This window comes from Ornithodoros turicata, chromosome 2, assembly GCF_037126465.1.
Source record: "Ornithodoros turicata isolate Travis chromosome 2, ASM3712646v1, whole genome shotgun sequence".
In the NCBI taxonomy this organism is placed as follows: Eukaryota; Metazoa; Arthropoda; class Arachnida; order Ixodida; family Argasidae; genus Ornithodoros; species Ornithodoros turicata.
In genome coordinates, this window is record NC_088202.1 from 44,445,274 (window position 1) to 44,462,324 (window position 17,051).

Below are 17,051 nucleotides of genomic sequence, written 5' to 3' on the forward strand. Positions count from 1 at the left end.
GTCTGGGCGCTCGGATGAAAAGAGCATTTGGGGCATATGGGTCAGTGCCACCCGCGTGCCCGGATAAACCAAAAGCCCAGAACCTCCGAACATTTGTTTTACGGGTGAAATGGGATTTTGGTTAATTTGGGACGTCGGTGGAAATGGGCATTTGGAGGATATGGGGCCTAACCCACTAAACTGGCCTAAACTCGGATCCTGAGATGGCATTGTGATTCGCTGCTGGTTCGCCGTGTTGTTGTAAAGTGTGTTCACCTGACCTGGACGACGAGATCCCTGGTTTATTATACGCGTGTCATGAGCCTAGCAGCGTATACCGGGAAGAAACCTTAGTCCCTCAATCTTCTCTCCCACCTCCATACTTGTGAGCTCTAGTGAGGATCACAAGTTGGATTATAAGATGCCACAGATGATAATCACGTCACATGGGCGTTCCCAGGATTTTCTCCAAGGGGGGCCAAGCGTGCAAACCCTACCAATTTTTTTCTGGAGGCAGACACTACGCACTGTGTGGTTGTCCAGAGGTTCCTATTATGACATCTGATGATAATCATTACGACATGTGACTAAAGAGTGCACTATTTTGACAAGCGACCTTGGAGTTCCAGGGAGGCCACGCCCCCCCCCCCTTACCCCCTCTCGGTACGTCAGCGTGTCCCGTGTTGGACGAGATGTTTGGGTGAAGGCGGCAAAGGTGACGGGAATGTAGTATTTTAGTGTCTTCTTTGCCTTCCCAAACCAAAATGACCCCGGAGCAGTTTTTCAGTCTTGCACCAGAGGCTCTCTCGAGGAAACGCACCAATAATAACCGATGCCCATTTCGAGTACCAACTATTCATCAGAGCGGATTCCATGTTAATTGTCGGACCAAATAAAGCACGTGTCAATTTTGATTTTGACATGGTTGGGGCTCTCTAATAGCATGGTGACGTAAGAGTAACTCGTTACTGTCGAGTAATGGGATTTAGTTCCTTTTTTTTTTTTTTGTAACGTGTACAAGTCTGACTATTGTAAACCAATTTTACTCAGGAAGGGGACGCTTCCTAAAAGAAATATTTTGCATGACATTCAGTTCCTGAAGGTAGCATGCTCATATCACGCGATAAAAAAGTGATACGTTCGAGGTGTCTTTGCTACTTTTCCGTTGTTTGCTTATTTGTTTATTTGCAAGGTATGTATATTGTGAGAAGGATTTCAGACCCATCGTTCCCATCCTCATCGTCATCATAATAAAGGCTCGTTTTTCGAACCGCAACAATTTGGTGGAGGTCTCCACTGCAAGACGAGACCTCTGCCCCGGTACTTTCTTATGAGGATGTCATGTGCCTTTCCGAGCTGGACCCAAGCACTTTCCCCTCAGGACAGCTTCACGACGAAGCCGCCCAGAAGCTCATTCGTCATCTTGACGGCACGGCACCTTCTACAGACAAGAAATTTATACGAAAAGCAAAACACTTCGTGTTACAAGAAGGCACGCTGTACAAACGCAATTACAGCCCCGACGGCTCTCGACTTCTCTTGGTCGTTCCGTCTCAATTGCGCAACGCGATCTTGCGCCATTCTCACGACGACCCTACAGCGGGACATCTTGGCTTTTTCAAGACCTACGAGAGGATCCGTCGCAAGTTTTTTTGGCCGGGCATGTACAGGAACATCCATCGCTATGTGTCGTCATGCCAACTGTGCCAACAACGCAAGTCTACCGCCACATCCGTTGGTCGCCTACATCCTCTACCACCCCCACTCCATCCCTTCGAACGAGTCGGAGTTGACCTCTTCGGCCCCCTCCCCCTGTCCACTTCTGGAAACCGCTGGGTTGTAACGGCAATTGACCATTCCACCAGATACGTCGTTGCTTCCGCCCTGCCTTCCGCAACAGCTGCTGATGTTGCCCAGTTTTTTATTCAACGTATCCTCCTCCAGCACGGCGCTCCCAGAGTCCTGTTGAGCGACAGAGGCTGCCAGTTTGTGGCTGAGATTGTCAAGGAGGTCCTCTCCAGCTGCTCTGTCACTCACCACTTTACGTCTCCTTACCATCCACAAACAAACGGACTCGTGGAACGTTTCAACCACACCCTCGCCGACATGCTGTCTTTCTATATCTCGCCTCGTCAAGACAACTGGGATGACCTCCTTCCCTACCTCATTTACGCGTACAACACTGCCACACAATCGACAACTCGCTTCAGCCCCTTCTTCCTACTTTACGGCCGTGATCCAGTCCATACTATTGATACCCTGTTCCCCTACGTGCCTGATATCTCCAACCCTGTACTTGCAAGCGCCACCTGCCGTGCAGAAGAATGCCGACAGATTGCCCGCTGCCGAACCTTCGACACGCAAGCGTCAGCCAAACAGCGTTACGACGCGTCCCACGCTAACGTTGTTTATCGTCCTGCGGACCTCGTTTGGCTTTGGGTGCCTCTGCGGAAGCCTGGCCTATCGTCCAAATTCCTCTACCACTACGTTGGCCCCTACAAGGTGCTCCGAGCGCTCAATGATGTAGCGTACCTCATCCAACCACTGGACAATCCCATTGACCGGCGCCGTCGGTCCACTGAGTCTGCGCACGTCTCTCGCCTCAAACCATACGTCCCACGACCTCTCGACACTTCTCGCCCGCCACAAGAAGATCGCCCGGAGGGCTCCTCTCCGGAGGGGGGGTAGTTGTGAGAAGGATTTCAGACCCATCGTTCCCATCCTCATCGTCATCATAATAAAGGCTCGTTTTTCGAACCGCAACAATATTACCGTACTTCCGGTGTATAACGCACACTCGTGTATAACGCGCACCCCTAAAAACAGGCCGAATTTGAAAAATGTTCGATGTATAACGCGCACCGCAATGGTGCTACAAGCTTCTGTACTGCCACCAGTATACTCAATACACCGAAGCGGTGCATCATATATGCATATGCTATATTTGAAACACATTTAGTCAAATCCGTTAAACTCCGGTGCAACAGCGTCGCTGCCATAGTATATTTCAGTCTCCTCTCTGCTTTCAGTTTCGCGTCCCTGCTCACGCCATTCTTCTGAAATGATATTAATAATTGGGGGTTTACGTCGCGAGACAACTGAGATCTCTCTTCTCCTGAAATGAATTCAAGATTATTGGCTGCTGAAAAGCAGCCTTAAGCAGCAGCATCAATTTTTTATCAAGTCCAGTGCCTTTTCGCCGGTTTTATCAGTTGGCCCAAAAAAATATGGGAGAAAGCCACAGCACACTCTGGAAGAGGCTAGAATGTGTACGTCACCGACCTGAAAAGGAACTACGCAAGAAAATATTTCCGTGTATAACGCGCACCGTTAGATAACGCGCAGGACCTCTTCAGAACACGTTTTTACTGTATAACGCGCGCGTTATACACCGGAAAATACGGTATATACATATGTATAGAGAATACTTATTTCCTTTCACATACATGTATAAGTGATTTCGAACGTGCTCCATGCGCGTTGGTGCATTGCATCTTCTGCAACAAAAATGGAAGACCCTAATGCGTGCTGTTGACTTATCCATTCTGCTAGTGCCCTTCGTGAAGTAGCCATAGTAACAACTCCTTGTCTAGCGTAGAAGTATACTTCTACGCTAGGAGGGAACAGGATTTATAAACCCTGTTCCCTTTGCTTTTGCTTTTTTACTCGTCCCTTTGCTTTTGCTTTTTTGCTCGTTCGCTTGGTTTTGGTTTTGTCACACAATGGAAAGTGCCGCTAAAATATGCAACGCGCAAGCATTCAGAATTTCTCTATCTACGAGAGTGGGAACTCCATTGCTGCATTGGATGCATCTTTTATTCCAGCTCATCTAAAGTCCTAACCTCTAAAACATATCTCGTTTGGAGACCCCTCATACATCTTGCACTCTCCTGCGTGGAGATTAGATTGCGAACAACTCTGTTTTGTGGCAGGACAAAAATAAGAAAAAAAAACTATTTTTTGAGCTCATTTCATTTGCCTTGCAGACCGGTGGCCAGCCAGCTCATACGAGGAGAATCCGTCACAGCAGAGTCCTTCGAGAGCGTCACCATTTACATCAGCGACATCGTCGGCTTCACGTCCATATCAGCTAAAAGTACGCCTATGCAGGTGTGTGCGTGCGCGTCATACACCTCTATCCGTGTATTCAGACGACAGACATTCCCCAGAATACTCCAGCGGATGATGCGAAAAACGTCATGGCTTTCTCCTGCCACGAAAGCGCGAGCGCTCGACGTCCTATATTTTCGTGCACTGCCAACGCTACCTAGAAACAAAGCCTGCTCGCTTAAACAACGTGGCATAACAATTAATAATCCTCCAATCACAACCGCGCTTCGGCGGCCGTAGTCATGGAGACGGGCCGTCACCAGAAGCATGGGCAGCCACTTGTAGCCACAGAAAGCCTGTATTTGAAATCGTCTGCGACCACAGGGGTGTCATCCAATGTATTGCTTCTTAGACGGAAGCGTGCTGGGCGAACGCAATGCATCCTGGACGGGTCGGACGTCACAGCAAACTTCAAGGCACACGTGACCTTAAAGATTGCGGTGCGCGTGATTGGCGGCCAAGCCGTTTGTAAACAATGCAGTTGTTGTTTCTGCGCGACGTTTTCGTTGTCTTTCGATCACGGCAATTATTTTTATGCGATAATCTCACAGTAAAACGCGCAGTTTTGCACATAAGGCCTCGTACTGTTGACGACTTCCAAAGATGTGATGACGACCGCGCGTCAAGACTCACTGAGCCGATGCGATGTATTTAAACTAAGGAGAAATGGGCTACCATGTTGCGGAAGAAGCACCGCATAGCTTACGCTAGCAAAATACGTTAATCTCTTGGCGTTATGACAACGGAAATATGTCGGTAAGCGCCAAAACGACATGTAAACAAAGTCACATAAACTCAAAATGACGTTTTCTATGACGTGCGACCAGGACAAGATGGCAGTTTTGCCAAAAGCACCGCTTGAGGGTAGTTACAACCAGTGATGGCCACTAAGTACTTCTACAGTAGTTTAACTAAAACTACGAACTACTTTGCAATTGAGTAGTTTAACTAGTAGTTCAACTACTTTTCATGGGAATAGTTAAAACTACTTCTTTAACTACTGCAATGTAGTTTAACTACATTGATAACTACTTAACGTTGTCTATCAACACCAATCCCTTGTAATGTTCTTGGACGCCTAAATATGAATCACAAGCAATGATAAACTTTGGCTCAAGCCATTGCTACGATCGTCAAATACAAAGCTTGTAGCGGGATTCTTTCTGTGCCTACGCGATAAACTAAGTTGCAGAATTATTTAATGAGGCTTCACTGGACAAGCATTAAAGTGAAGATTTGGTACACATGCACGACACAATTGCTCTGCACCTCCGTTCTCATCAAACAAGTAGCACAAGGTAAAAGTCGGAAAGCACAATCGTGCCGTAAAGCTTGCAGCAAAATCGGAAGTAGTTGGCGTCTTCAGTAACCAAACTACTGTAGTTAACTACTTAAAATAGTAGTTTAACTAGTAGTTGCCACTACATTTCTGCAAGTAGTTGATAACTACTTTTTAACTACAATCAGGTAGTTTAACTAGTAGTTTAACTACATGTAGTTAACTACTGGCCATCACTGGTTTCAACAATGGCGGGTTTGTGTCACCCCTGTGTCTGCGACGATTGGCTGACATCTCGTGTTGGAGTAACCTAAGCTTAACGTGCTGGAATAAGCTGTTCGAGAATCGTGATGTTGACATATTCGCTGATTTTTCTAATGTTACTAATGCCATCAACTCAATTTTTAATGTATAGTTTATGTAGTGTTCCCTTTCGTTGTTTCGTTTTTCTCAAGACTGACTTTAACATTTGCTGTTTTGTGTACTGTATTTGATGTGTAGCTTTTTTGTATGCATGTGTATTTATGCTTATCTTTGCATTTATTCATGTTCGGTGCACCATTTCCCAGACCTTCGAGTTGTTTATGGGCACCTGATCAAAAATGAAGTATTATCATTATTATTATTATTATCTCGACTTCATGTGTTCACGTGCGAAGGAGTGAGATGAGGCATTAAGCAGGCCTTCTGTATATCTAGCCGGCGTTGGTCACCGTGGCTAACCTTTCCCTTCCCTTTTTTGTTACTTTGCTTTAAACATATCCCCCCCCCCCCCCCCTGGCGTTGGCACTGCTGACCGTGGGGAATACTATGCGGCGCATCGACAAGATATTCCGTTTGCAGTCGAACAGGAAAAGACGCAGATGGTGTCGTCTGCTATGCATTTCCTTCCACCAGAATATTCCTTGGGAATGTCATTCGTGTGAATATACGCTATGTGTTGTGTTCCCGGGGGACATTCACACACTGCATGGAAATATCCATGGTCATGCTCTGTCTCGTGTTCGTCTATGCACTCTTAGAAATAGGTCTTCTATCGTGCCGTCAAGAGCTGCCGTGTCTTCTAGATTCGCGCTCAAGGCCGAAAGCTTAGACGACAGATGCCCACGTGACCCGGGAGAAAAGAAAATACCATAAAAATTGTATGGCTTTTTTTGGCGCGTACGCCGTGTAGAAGACGACTTTTATCACGTGACCAGGAATTGGACGTCGTGAAGTCTATTTCGTGTTGTCTAAATTTTTGCCGTGGTTTCTATGCTCTCGGAGTGACCACCTGACCGGCGTCGATGACCGGAGCCACGTGAACTATGCGACGGGGCCAGACATGCTTGTGGCGCGACACTGGTCACACCTTTTCTACGATGTCTTGCCGCTCGCTTTGCTGATTCTGGGATCCTTTTACAGGTAAGACACCTCCGTTTAATAAGTTTTATTGCGATAACTATGCTAGCAGCACTACTATTGTAGTGGCTACCTGTTACTTCCCCACGCTTCTAACTTGCGTTTGGAAGGTGCAGGTGCGAATGGAAGTGGCACGGCGGTCGTGACAGAACGTCAACGAAAGTTATGTGGTGATGCTTGAGAAGTTGAGTAGTGAAGGTATTCGAGAGATGCTAATGTGTTATCAGCTGTATCCGGTTTGTAGCTCTGTTAGAATTGCCTCTAAACGTGGACTTCGCGAGCGCTAACGTTTGTGTATGACGCAGGATGTTTTTGTCTTTCGGGGGCTCGTTTCGACCGTGGTTTGAGTAACCGTTCTCTGTCTCAGCTGGCCGCAGTGGGTATGAACGTCACCAACGAAGACTTCACTGGTGTTCAACGTGCCGCCTGGAGGAAATGTGCGTGCGATTCATACCGAAGACTGACAGATATTAGCCGGTACACGGCACAAGTGTTACCCGGAACATGCATCCAATGCTAACACTCACCTGTGGACCGTGACCGCATTCAGTAAGATATCTCTTTGATCTCTCCTACTACAACCTTGGTACTGCTGTGGTACCAATGTACCATTTTTCTCTCCTCGCTGCCTCACCTATCATCGTTTTAGTATAAGCTATAGTTCGTACCCTCTCAGTGTTGTCGATAGTGACTTTTATTACACTTGACGTTGTTCCTATCCACTTTGTAATGCGTCTTTGTCGTCGTTTACTTTGTCACAGTTGTGCCTTGAAGCAGAATTCCGATTCGAGGCCAGGATGGGAAGCATGGAGGAAACGCTGCACAACCGGTGACAACTGTCATATCAACAGCCCCCACAAATAGATGTAGAGCCGCTGAAATATGGTGATCATATTCCCTGAGCAACAAACAGGTCTGCCTCTGCATCCCAGCGAAACTTGTTTCGTAGCGACTTTCAAGCTTGGAAATAGTTTCGCAGCAGCGGCGTCGAGCCGCGCCGTTTCGCGCAATCTGTGATATTTTGACTCTGTGTGGTTCTCATTCATTTTTATTTTCTCTGAGTCATTACTCTGTGAACAGGGTATTTTGCACAGTTTGCAAATCTATTCAAATTCACTGTATCACTGCCACAATTTCACAACTTTGCCGAAATAAAGTCTTCAATCCCTCTGAAACAAATTCTGTTGTCTGCAAGCTTGCCTGCTAAGCCTGCGCCGGGAGAGAGGGGAAGCGGTAGCACACGGGGAGGGGGAAACGACCGGGAAAGGAGGAAACTGTGAAGCATAAAACAGACGCCACTCTTGTGGCTTCTACGAGGGAAACCACGTGATGCGACGTCATTCCCCGCGCTTTCGCGTGGTCTCTACGTAGAAATTCCAAAATTACCGTTGTTCGGGTGTCTGTAGAAGGCACGATAGAAGATCCATTTCTAAGAGTGTGGCGAATAGCTGTGCGACGCCACCAAAGTGAAGTGTGTGGTTGTATTTTGCACGTTTTTGGTTTCACGAGCCTGGAATGCTCCAACTGCATGAACGCACATGGTGCTCCTTATGCAAGCATCCGTGATACGTTACGTAGGTAGCGAAGAAAGCTTACAGGGTTCCATGTGAGCCAAGCCCGAGATACCTGTGGTGAGCGCTATATGAAGCCGGCTGTAGAATGCTGGTTACACGTGTAGTGCATGGCAGCTGAGGTTCACCAGATTATAAGGCAGGTTTATGGGCTCGATTACGGGCCAGATTATGGGGCATACGAACCTTAAGCATCGAGGAGGGAGGGAAGTCGTCACCATAACGGAGGGTAGGGCTCCGCTTGCCATTGCAGTGTGTATAATACTGCTAACGACTCGTGGGGCGCAGGAAACCGGGAAAACAATGTGCGCAGCTCAATGCGGATAGACGGACATTTCCACTGTAGATTTGGAGCATCACGAGCTTCAAGGCCTGCGCGAAAATCGTATCGATCCTAGCACAGGAGCGACCTCGGTCATTTGTTCCCGCAGAAGACCGGAATTTCGTTTTGTGGCAGGCGCGTGACGTACAGTTCATGACCACGGTACGAGGTGGGAGAGGAGCCCTAAGCTGCCGGTACATTCATGGGCGTGGAATGACGTCGCCTAAAGAACATTCGGCCGAACTATCCTTTGAGATGGGCTTCGGGATTCGGCGGCAGATAGTGTCAAACCATTTATGAAATGTAAAGTATCGATAGCACAGGAACGAATAGTGTACCGGACTGAGGTGCTTGTAGTTCGTGACACCAAATGTACAGGATGTGCTGTTCCTCTAATATTATGTGTCCTACATCATCATCCCGTTTATGTGTGTGTGTGCGTGTGTTGGCGGTGATAGAATGCCCCGTAGGCCAAGATGCACTGGAAAGCTTGTCAACCTGTGGCCTCTGCCCACACTGTTAGAAGAAAAGGTATAGAAGAGGTATAACGAAGGTACAAACTAGGACTAAACTACCATATTTATACCTCATCACCAACGTCTATACCCCGTTTAAACCATGTGAGAGGTATAAATCGCCGAGGCTATACCTTCCACGCCAGATGAGGGTATAATAAGGTACTTCTGTCTTGCATTTATACCTTAGGTATTTTGTATACCTTTAGATATCAACCTGTGGTGGAGACAGTATACCATCTCAGCTAAGCAGTAATTTACTTAGGAAACACAGTCAGCAATACAGTTGCATCCTAATTAATAGCGGGAATAGCTAGGTGTTCCTGAAATGACCAAATCTACGCGTCCTCACCCATAGAGCTGCTCGCCGGGCGAAGGTGCCCCACATTTTGCGAAGCCACGGTGTATTATACCAGTATCTGTTCTACACCAAATCCGCCCACGTTGCTTCTTGCGTGGCGACTAATCTGCATGAGCTCTTCTTTACATTTTACAGATGCACTTTGTGAATATGTTTGTGAATATGAGTTTGTGGGTACGTTTGTTTGTTTGTGCGTGTGTGTCCAGGTATTTTCTTTCTCTCTTTCCTTCTCGGTGTAGTTGAAATTGTTATTAAAGCACTTGTCGTTCAATATTATTTTGTTCTAAATTTGTTACGATCTGGATCAGGAAAGTGCTACTCTTATATAGCGCTGAAAAAAATCAAATATTCCAATTTTTGAAGATTACACCCCGGGGGCTCTATTCCGAGCTACAGATTCCGCGTGACCGACACTGTCGGTAGGCGAGGATAGCTCACTCTCGATCGACCTTACGGGAACGACCCATGCAACTTTTGATATTCCGACGGCGCGTCTAACGATGGCCTGCTTGAATCGCGGGGCGCACCACACGAGCAAGCGGGTTGTTTGCAACCGATGGCACGTGATGCGTGATGTCACGTAACGACGGCACCGATCATTTGGTATTTCCTTGCCTTCTAAACGCGTCGCTTGTGAACGACGCTGTCGGCTGAGTGTCGGTGCACAAGCGGCTGCTCAGACCCAGTCGACCCAGAAAGCAGGACCCGGATGCGTATCGCCCCATAACACTTTTGACTTGCGACTACAAAATTCTAGCCAAGGCGCTTCTCTTACGTGTTTCGCCGCAGTTGGAGAAGGTCTTGCACCCATGTTAAGCCTGTTCGATCCCTGGCAGATCATCGGTCCTCCACAGGATGGCCATCCGTGACAGCATCCAGTGGTTAAACCTGAGACAGCTAACAGCAGTGTTGGCCTCGTTCGACCAGACAAAAGCTTTTGACAGAGTGCGTCATTCGTATCTGTTTTCAATGCTTACAGCATACGGCTTTCATGAAGCGTGGATTCGCTTTGTGGAAGCGTTGTACCGTGGTGGGAAAAGCCTGGTCTCCGTTGCTGGTGGTCTATCGCGTCCGATTGAGGTTACGCGCGGCGTGCGTCAGGGCTGTCCCCTTTCTCCTGTATTGTACGCTGTTGCAATCAACCCGCTCCTGGTTCGTTTAAGCTCCCTCCCTATCCTTCTCAGATTGCCTGGTGGTTGCCCCTCTCCCGTTTTCGCATATGCAGATGATATCTATGTCAGGCTGCCAGGGAAAGCTTGCCTTGACCCTGTGCTGAAGGCTTTCGACGATTATGGTAAAGTATCTGGCGCACAACTCAACAGGTCGAAGAGCGGTGCCCTCTACATTAATACAGAACCTTCCCGCGTCGCCCCCTATGGCGTACCCTCAAAGCCTCAAGTCAAAATCCTCGGTGTTGTCTTCGATGGTAGCGGTGTATCTCGTGTAAACTGGCCTACAGTGTTTAAACGATCCTCCGCTGTTCTCCGTGAACTCAAATCTGTAGACCTTCCCCTCACTTTCCATGCCAGTTTACTGGCCTCTTGGTACTACAGCCGTCTGTGGTTCCTCGCCGCCGTATGTCTGCCACCTGCAGTCATTCGGGTCGCCATAACTCGCAACGCGTTCCGTTTCCTGTGGGCTGGTTCAGTTGAATGGGTCAGGAGGTCACAGCTGTATCTCACACGTGATCGGGGCGGTTTAGGCGTGCCGGCTATCACGGAGCGCTCTCTAGCAGATCTGCAGATCTGGGCTCTCTTTGGGGCGCTTCACAATCCTGATCATCCACCGTGCGCTTTGGTGCACTATTTCCTCGGTCATGCCGTCCGGTGGATCACGGTTCACCGATATCACTGACAGCCGTCCCAGAGCAGAAGTTCCCTCCCCTCTTTTCACAGCTTGCATAGCTGCCGTCAGACGCGTACGCGAGATGTCCCCAGACGCTGACGTCTCTCTTTGGGAAGCCAGGGATTTCTACGCCGCGCTCATGGAGGCGGTGCTGGTTCCCTCCCTGCCTGGTGCCGTGGGTGCCTGGTGCCTTCCGGGAGCGCCTGGCGACGTATCACGGCTGGCTGGTTGGACGCTCGTCGAGCGAGTCTCCAGTGGAAGCTGGCTCATGGCTCCCGCTTCGTGAACGTTTACACCGCTTCCATATTTGTCGCACGGATCACTGCCCGTCTTGTGGTATCTCGGAGTCACCAGAGCACTGCTTCCTTCAGTACCGGATTCCGCTGCTCCTGTGGAGCAGAGCGCCTGTTGTTTTTGACCTTCCAAGAGTTGAATGGGCCACTGTAAGGTTCATGGAACCGTTGCCGGTTGCAGCAAGGGATCGGAAACATTTGGCGTGTTTGATTGCGGAAATAAATTTCCAAATTTGGATACGCCGGTGCCGGTTGGCCTTCGGTGGCCCCGGCTGTGGGAGCGTAGGTTTGTTTCAGGCAGTTCGTGCTGGACTACCGGCGTTGATCACCAGGGAACAGGCAGTGCTCGGCTCAGTCGAGTGCTCCCGTCGCTGGCTCTGCTCCAATCGCATCTTCCGCTATGATCAGGGTGAGTGGCACATTCTGTTCTAGCCAGTTTGCTAGACCTGTACTGTCCTCCGTCGCGACTGATGATGATGGTGATGATGGGTTGTATATCATGGATTGTTCGCATGGTATGGCCCGTACAAACAGCAATCTCCCCTAGGAGCGTTGTTATCCTGCCTTTCGGCATAGTGCGCGTCTAGTGTAAAGGAGCCTACCTCCATAGATAGCTCTCTTGCCTGATGACAATACACACGTTTGACCTGTCGATTAGCCGAGAGCATTCAATGGAGATGGCTGCAAGTTGCTTCGCGTGGCTGCTATCGAGGCCAACGCGGTCGGAACCTATGTACAGGTCGACCTGCCTTCATCGCTCTGTGAGGCAGAAGCGGCCTCGGGCGGTGCCATATAAATAACCGTTGATGCGGACTCCGAGGCCGGCGGTGCCCGTATCCCGAACTCATGAGTCTCCTGCTTCCCGGTCGTCGCCACTTGCCCAATCACAGAAGTGACCCGCTCCTCCAGCTCAGAGAGCGATTCTTTCGGAGGAGGACTTCCCGTCCCCCGCGTGTGGTGTGAGATGCGAGCTGCCTTGGCTTTGGAGGCGCTTTTCCAGTCGGTCCACGTCTAAAAGTTCCCATTGAACGCAACTTCAATCAAGCAGTGGGGTATTGCAGTCGTCACTGGTGCCGCGAATTTTGAGATTTTTGTTGGTGTTTCGTATCTGATACTAATTTATGCACGTTTCTCCACCTCTCGACGGGTTTCACTGCACCACTGCTGGCGTTCAAACGTGCAGCCAGCTCGCACCACTCCCTATTTCTGTCTTGCGATGTGTAGCCAGCGGACAGCCCACCCGTAAAGAGATTACGGTGCTCCCCCACACAGTCGAGCATAATGTGAAACTGCTCCGAGGTGGGACCTGCAGCGCGGATTGGTGAATCCATCGCAGATAGAGGAAATTATGCGAAAAAGTGAAGCACAGCTTTTTTCTTTTTTTTGTCGTCTTTTATGGCCTATATTCGCTTTATTTCAAATGCACAAAGTGATATTTGCGAACGCGCTCGTGCAGTCGCTTTGTCATCGTCGCCTGGGATGCGCGTGACGGTGACGTTGAACACGTCGACGGGCTGAACCATGGTAAATGGTAAAAGCGCGCCATCGTTAGACGAAACCCGAAATACCAAAAGTGGCATGTATCGTTCCCGCCACCTCGATCGCTTCGCCTACCGACACCGTCGGTGGTCCGGAATTACATATTGTAGCTTCTCAACGGATTGGGAAGTTGTCAGTGGTTCCTTTGCCTTTGCCTTTCACTGCATGTATTCACTGTCAGCGGTGGAAAAATTTGCTAGAGCGGAAAGCTGCTATAGAATGTAGTAAAAAAAAAATATGGGGGGGGGGGGGTCGGAATAGTTCAGGCTTTCCTCAGGAGAAGGAAAAGCAGCCATGACCGTAGTAACGAGCATTACACACGTTGCTAGCTTATGAGGGTCGGAACTGCCTGGAGGCAGTCGTTTTCTGGTGGTTCGTGTTAAAAGTTGCTCTTTTTCACGTTCCCTTCTGCTTAGCTCTCCCCGCTGAACAAGCGTGCGCATCGGTCATACGACAGGATTGTTCACGCGCGGCTCGTCTGGAAGCAGAGGAGTACCAAATTCTCGGCGCCGTCGTTCGATGACATCACACACCACGTGTCGATTGCGCGAGCGACGCACCCCGGAATAGGGCGCCGGGTTCGAAAATATACCTTCAAAGGGATATATGTTTATACCATGAGGTGCAAATAATATACCTTCAGGGAGGTATAAAGTTACTATAACTCGAAGGAGGTATATCGTTTATACCTCAGAAGGGTATGCTCCCTGAGACAAGCCGCTTATACACTAAAAGGTATAATTTTTTCTAACAGTGCAAGGCGATGCCAAGAGAACTGAGGCACGCGAGTGGTAAACATTCGGGTGGGGGGGGGGGGGGTCAGTAACGTTCAGTTCACACATTGACTGTTACGTAATGTCCTCGATGTCAACGCCACCGCCACATATTGAACCTGAAGGAGGAGGAGGAGGAGGAGTGTCGTTGGGAGGAACCCGAGAGGTCTGCCTGCCTGATTAGGCGGCATGTTTCTCGGGAAGGGAAAGGTGGTGGAGAGGAGGAGAGGAAAGGGTGAAGTGGAAGACCGAGCGGAATCCGCTCGGAGGGAGGATAGCTGCGTCCATGGGCCGACTTCAGGGGAACTGTGCCGGCATACGCCTATTACACATCTGAGGGAAACCCAGGAAAAACCCCAGACGGCACAGCCGGCCCGCGGATTCGAACCGCGGACCTCCCAGTCTCCAAGCGCACGCGTTACCGCTGCGCCACCGGAGCTGGTTGAACCTGAAGACATGAAAGTCTTCTGGCATTTGTCGGTCTCACACTTACAATAGCGTGAAAGGTGGCGAAGGGAGTGGAAAAGTAAAACATGGGGATTTAAGTCGCGACAAAGTCAGACGAGATGTAGGCGTGTTGGAGCAGCGTATACAGAAAGTTCCGTACAATCCGTCGGGTCAGCTGCTGCCGAGCAGAGGTGGAAAACTGCTGTCCGAGATCATGACCCTAATCCCCGTGGCTCAATGGCTTAGTCCTCGTTATCGACTTGGGGAGGAGAGGGCAGAATGGGTCCCGGAGGCAAAGCGGATCAGCTTTACTTCTAAATAATAATAACAAACATCACAATGATTTTTGGTCCGTCGAGTAGTCGGTGTTCTTCTCATTCTTCGGCATTCCTTTTTTACAGTGCTAAGGTAGAATGTTCCACGCGGGAGATGAGAAAGCCGCTTTGTTCAGGCCGTCTTGTAAGGAAGAGGATTTTATGAAATGGTCTAATTATTGAAGTTTTAAGCACAATACGCAAGTGGGTATGGTTACTGTGCGCTAAACATAGGGTCCTCGATGTTTGGAATACACTTAATGTTCAGGCATTATGCTTAGTAGGCTGGGAAGCAAAAGGCTCTTTCTGTGGAACATCGGTCTCTTCACTAGGAGGGCAAAGCGGACAGGGCGAACTGGATCATGGTCGACCCCGCCCACACTTTGTAGGAGTTCCATCCAGTGGAATTCCCGTCGAGTGGAAATCGAGGCGATTCCCGTAAATAATTCCCGTATTTTATGTCCCTCGCTGTGTATCATTTGCTCATTGTTATGATGTTCGAACAGCACTGGCTGTAATCCAACACCGCCACGAACCGCTATTGCCGACCGAGATACAGAGCCGCTTATGAGGAGAGTTTGGCCATTGTGTGATCTTTTGCCACCCGGAGATGGGGTGCCTCCGTGACGTCAGAGCCGTCATCGCTCCGCCCACTTGAAAGATTAAAGACGGAAAACGGGACGGAAGATGGAAGATCGGATGAAAGACGAGCCGCGGCAGCATGGGGAGATTTCAAAGCTGTACATCTGCTCCAAAATGACGGAATGGGAGATTTCAAGGCGATAGCTCGGGTCCAAAATGGTGTCACTGGCCTTGGCGCCACCCATCGTGTGACGTCAAATGAGACAGGCTCCTCAAAATGGCCAAACTCTCCTAATAAACGGCTCTGCCAAGATCAAAGCTCCACAGCGAGAGCGTCGGCACTGCATTGGTCTACTGCTACGATTGAATAGAATCGGACTAGCACGGTGAAACCATTCACACTATTTCTAATGCATACTTTAATTAGGCCACTGCCCAAAGGCTAAACAAAACGTATACAGGGTGTCTCACCGAAAAAGGACCAGGGGCTGAAAAAAAAACGGAGTGCTGGACACAAATGGAACCAACTGTACGTGTTTGGCAGTTGTGTGGTCTATCCAAAAATATTTTTTTCATCGCCCCTTGTTAATTAATTAGCGGTAATTAATTTTCTAACTTTTTAATTATGAAAGCTACGAAGTTGTTCCAATGAGAACATATGATCTCTTCGGTCGCCTGATACCAAAGCTGTTTTCAGAACAAAAATCCGTTCGATAAATCGTAAAAAAATAAAAAATTCGCGAAGGAACACAATTTTTTTCTTTATTTTCTTGATTGCGCATCTCTAGAGGCGCGTCTTTCCTTCAACCCCAAAACGAGACGATGAAAGAGCACACTATCGCCTCTTGCATCCTGGAAAAAGATTAAAACAAAACAGAAAATGCAACCAAAGATAAGGGCAGTTGCGATAGAGTCACCCGATACATTTGTTTTTGTTTTGTTTCTGGAAGTTAAAACTCATCTACGACGCATAAGGCGGCACTGTGCTCTTTCACTCTTTCACACTGGGGGTGAAGGAAAGACGCGTCTTCGAAGATGAGCAATGAACAAAATAAATTAAAAAATGGTGTTCCTTCACGATTTTTTTGCGGACGATCTATCGAACGGATTTTTGTGCTGAAAACGGCTTTGGTATCAGGCGACCGAAGAGATCAGATGTTCTCATTGGAACAACTTCGTAGCTTTTATAAATAAAAAGGTAGAAAATTAATTACCGCTAATTAAGTAACAAGGGGCGATGAAAAAATATTTCTGGATATACCCCACAACTGCCAAACACGTAAAGTTGGTTCCATTTGTGTCCATCACTCTATTTTTTTTTTTTTTTAGCCCCTGGATTTTTTTTTTTTTCGGTGAGACACCCTGTATACTCTAAACTGTCGAACAGAACGTGTAGAAGTTATCACGACTATCCCTGCTAAAACCGTTACTCAGAATAAAACTATCGGTCAGCAACGGAAAATGAGCGTGACTCAAAATGCAATTGTTCAGCCAAGAGCAGCAAGCGATGTAGACGTCAAGTGCCTGCTGTGCAACACGTCCAGCACCAACTTTGTGTGGTTGTTTCTTTCTTGTGTCCTGTCTTTCGCGCTATTCCCTTCCTGTTGACGATGCACCGGCCATCTTACCAGCGCTTCAAAGCACTGCACACATGAGCAACATACGAGTGTTATACGTTCCGTGCTCATCCTTGCAGAGAATGCCCAATTCTCTCCAAAAT

At 48.5% G+C, this 17,051-nt stretch overlaps 1 protein-coding gene across 1 annotated transcript in view; it reads left to right on the forward strand.

Moving 5' to 3' along the window:
* LOC135383406 (atrial natriuretic peptide receptor 1-like) overlaps positions 1 to 17,051 on the forward strand; it is a 283,616-nt gene that overhangs the window by 234,550 nt on the left and 32,015 nt on the right. The window contains exon 4 of the mRNA XM_064612872.1: positions 3,966 to 4,089. Coding sequence (XP_064468942.1) covers positions 3,966 to 4,089 — 124 coding nt within the window. The remainder of the gene's footprint in view (positions 1 to 3,965; positions 4,090 to 17,051) is intronic.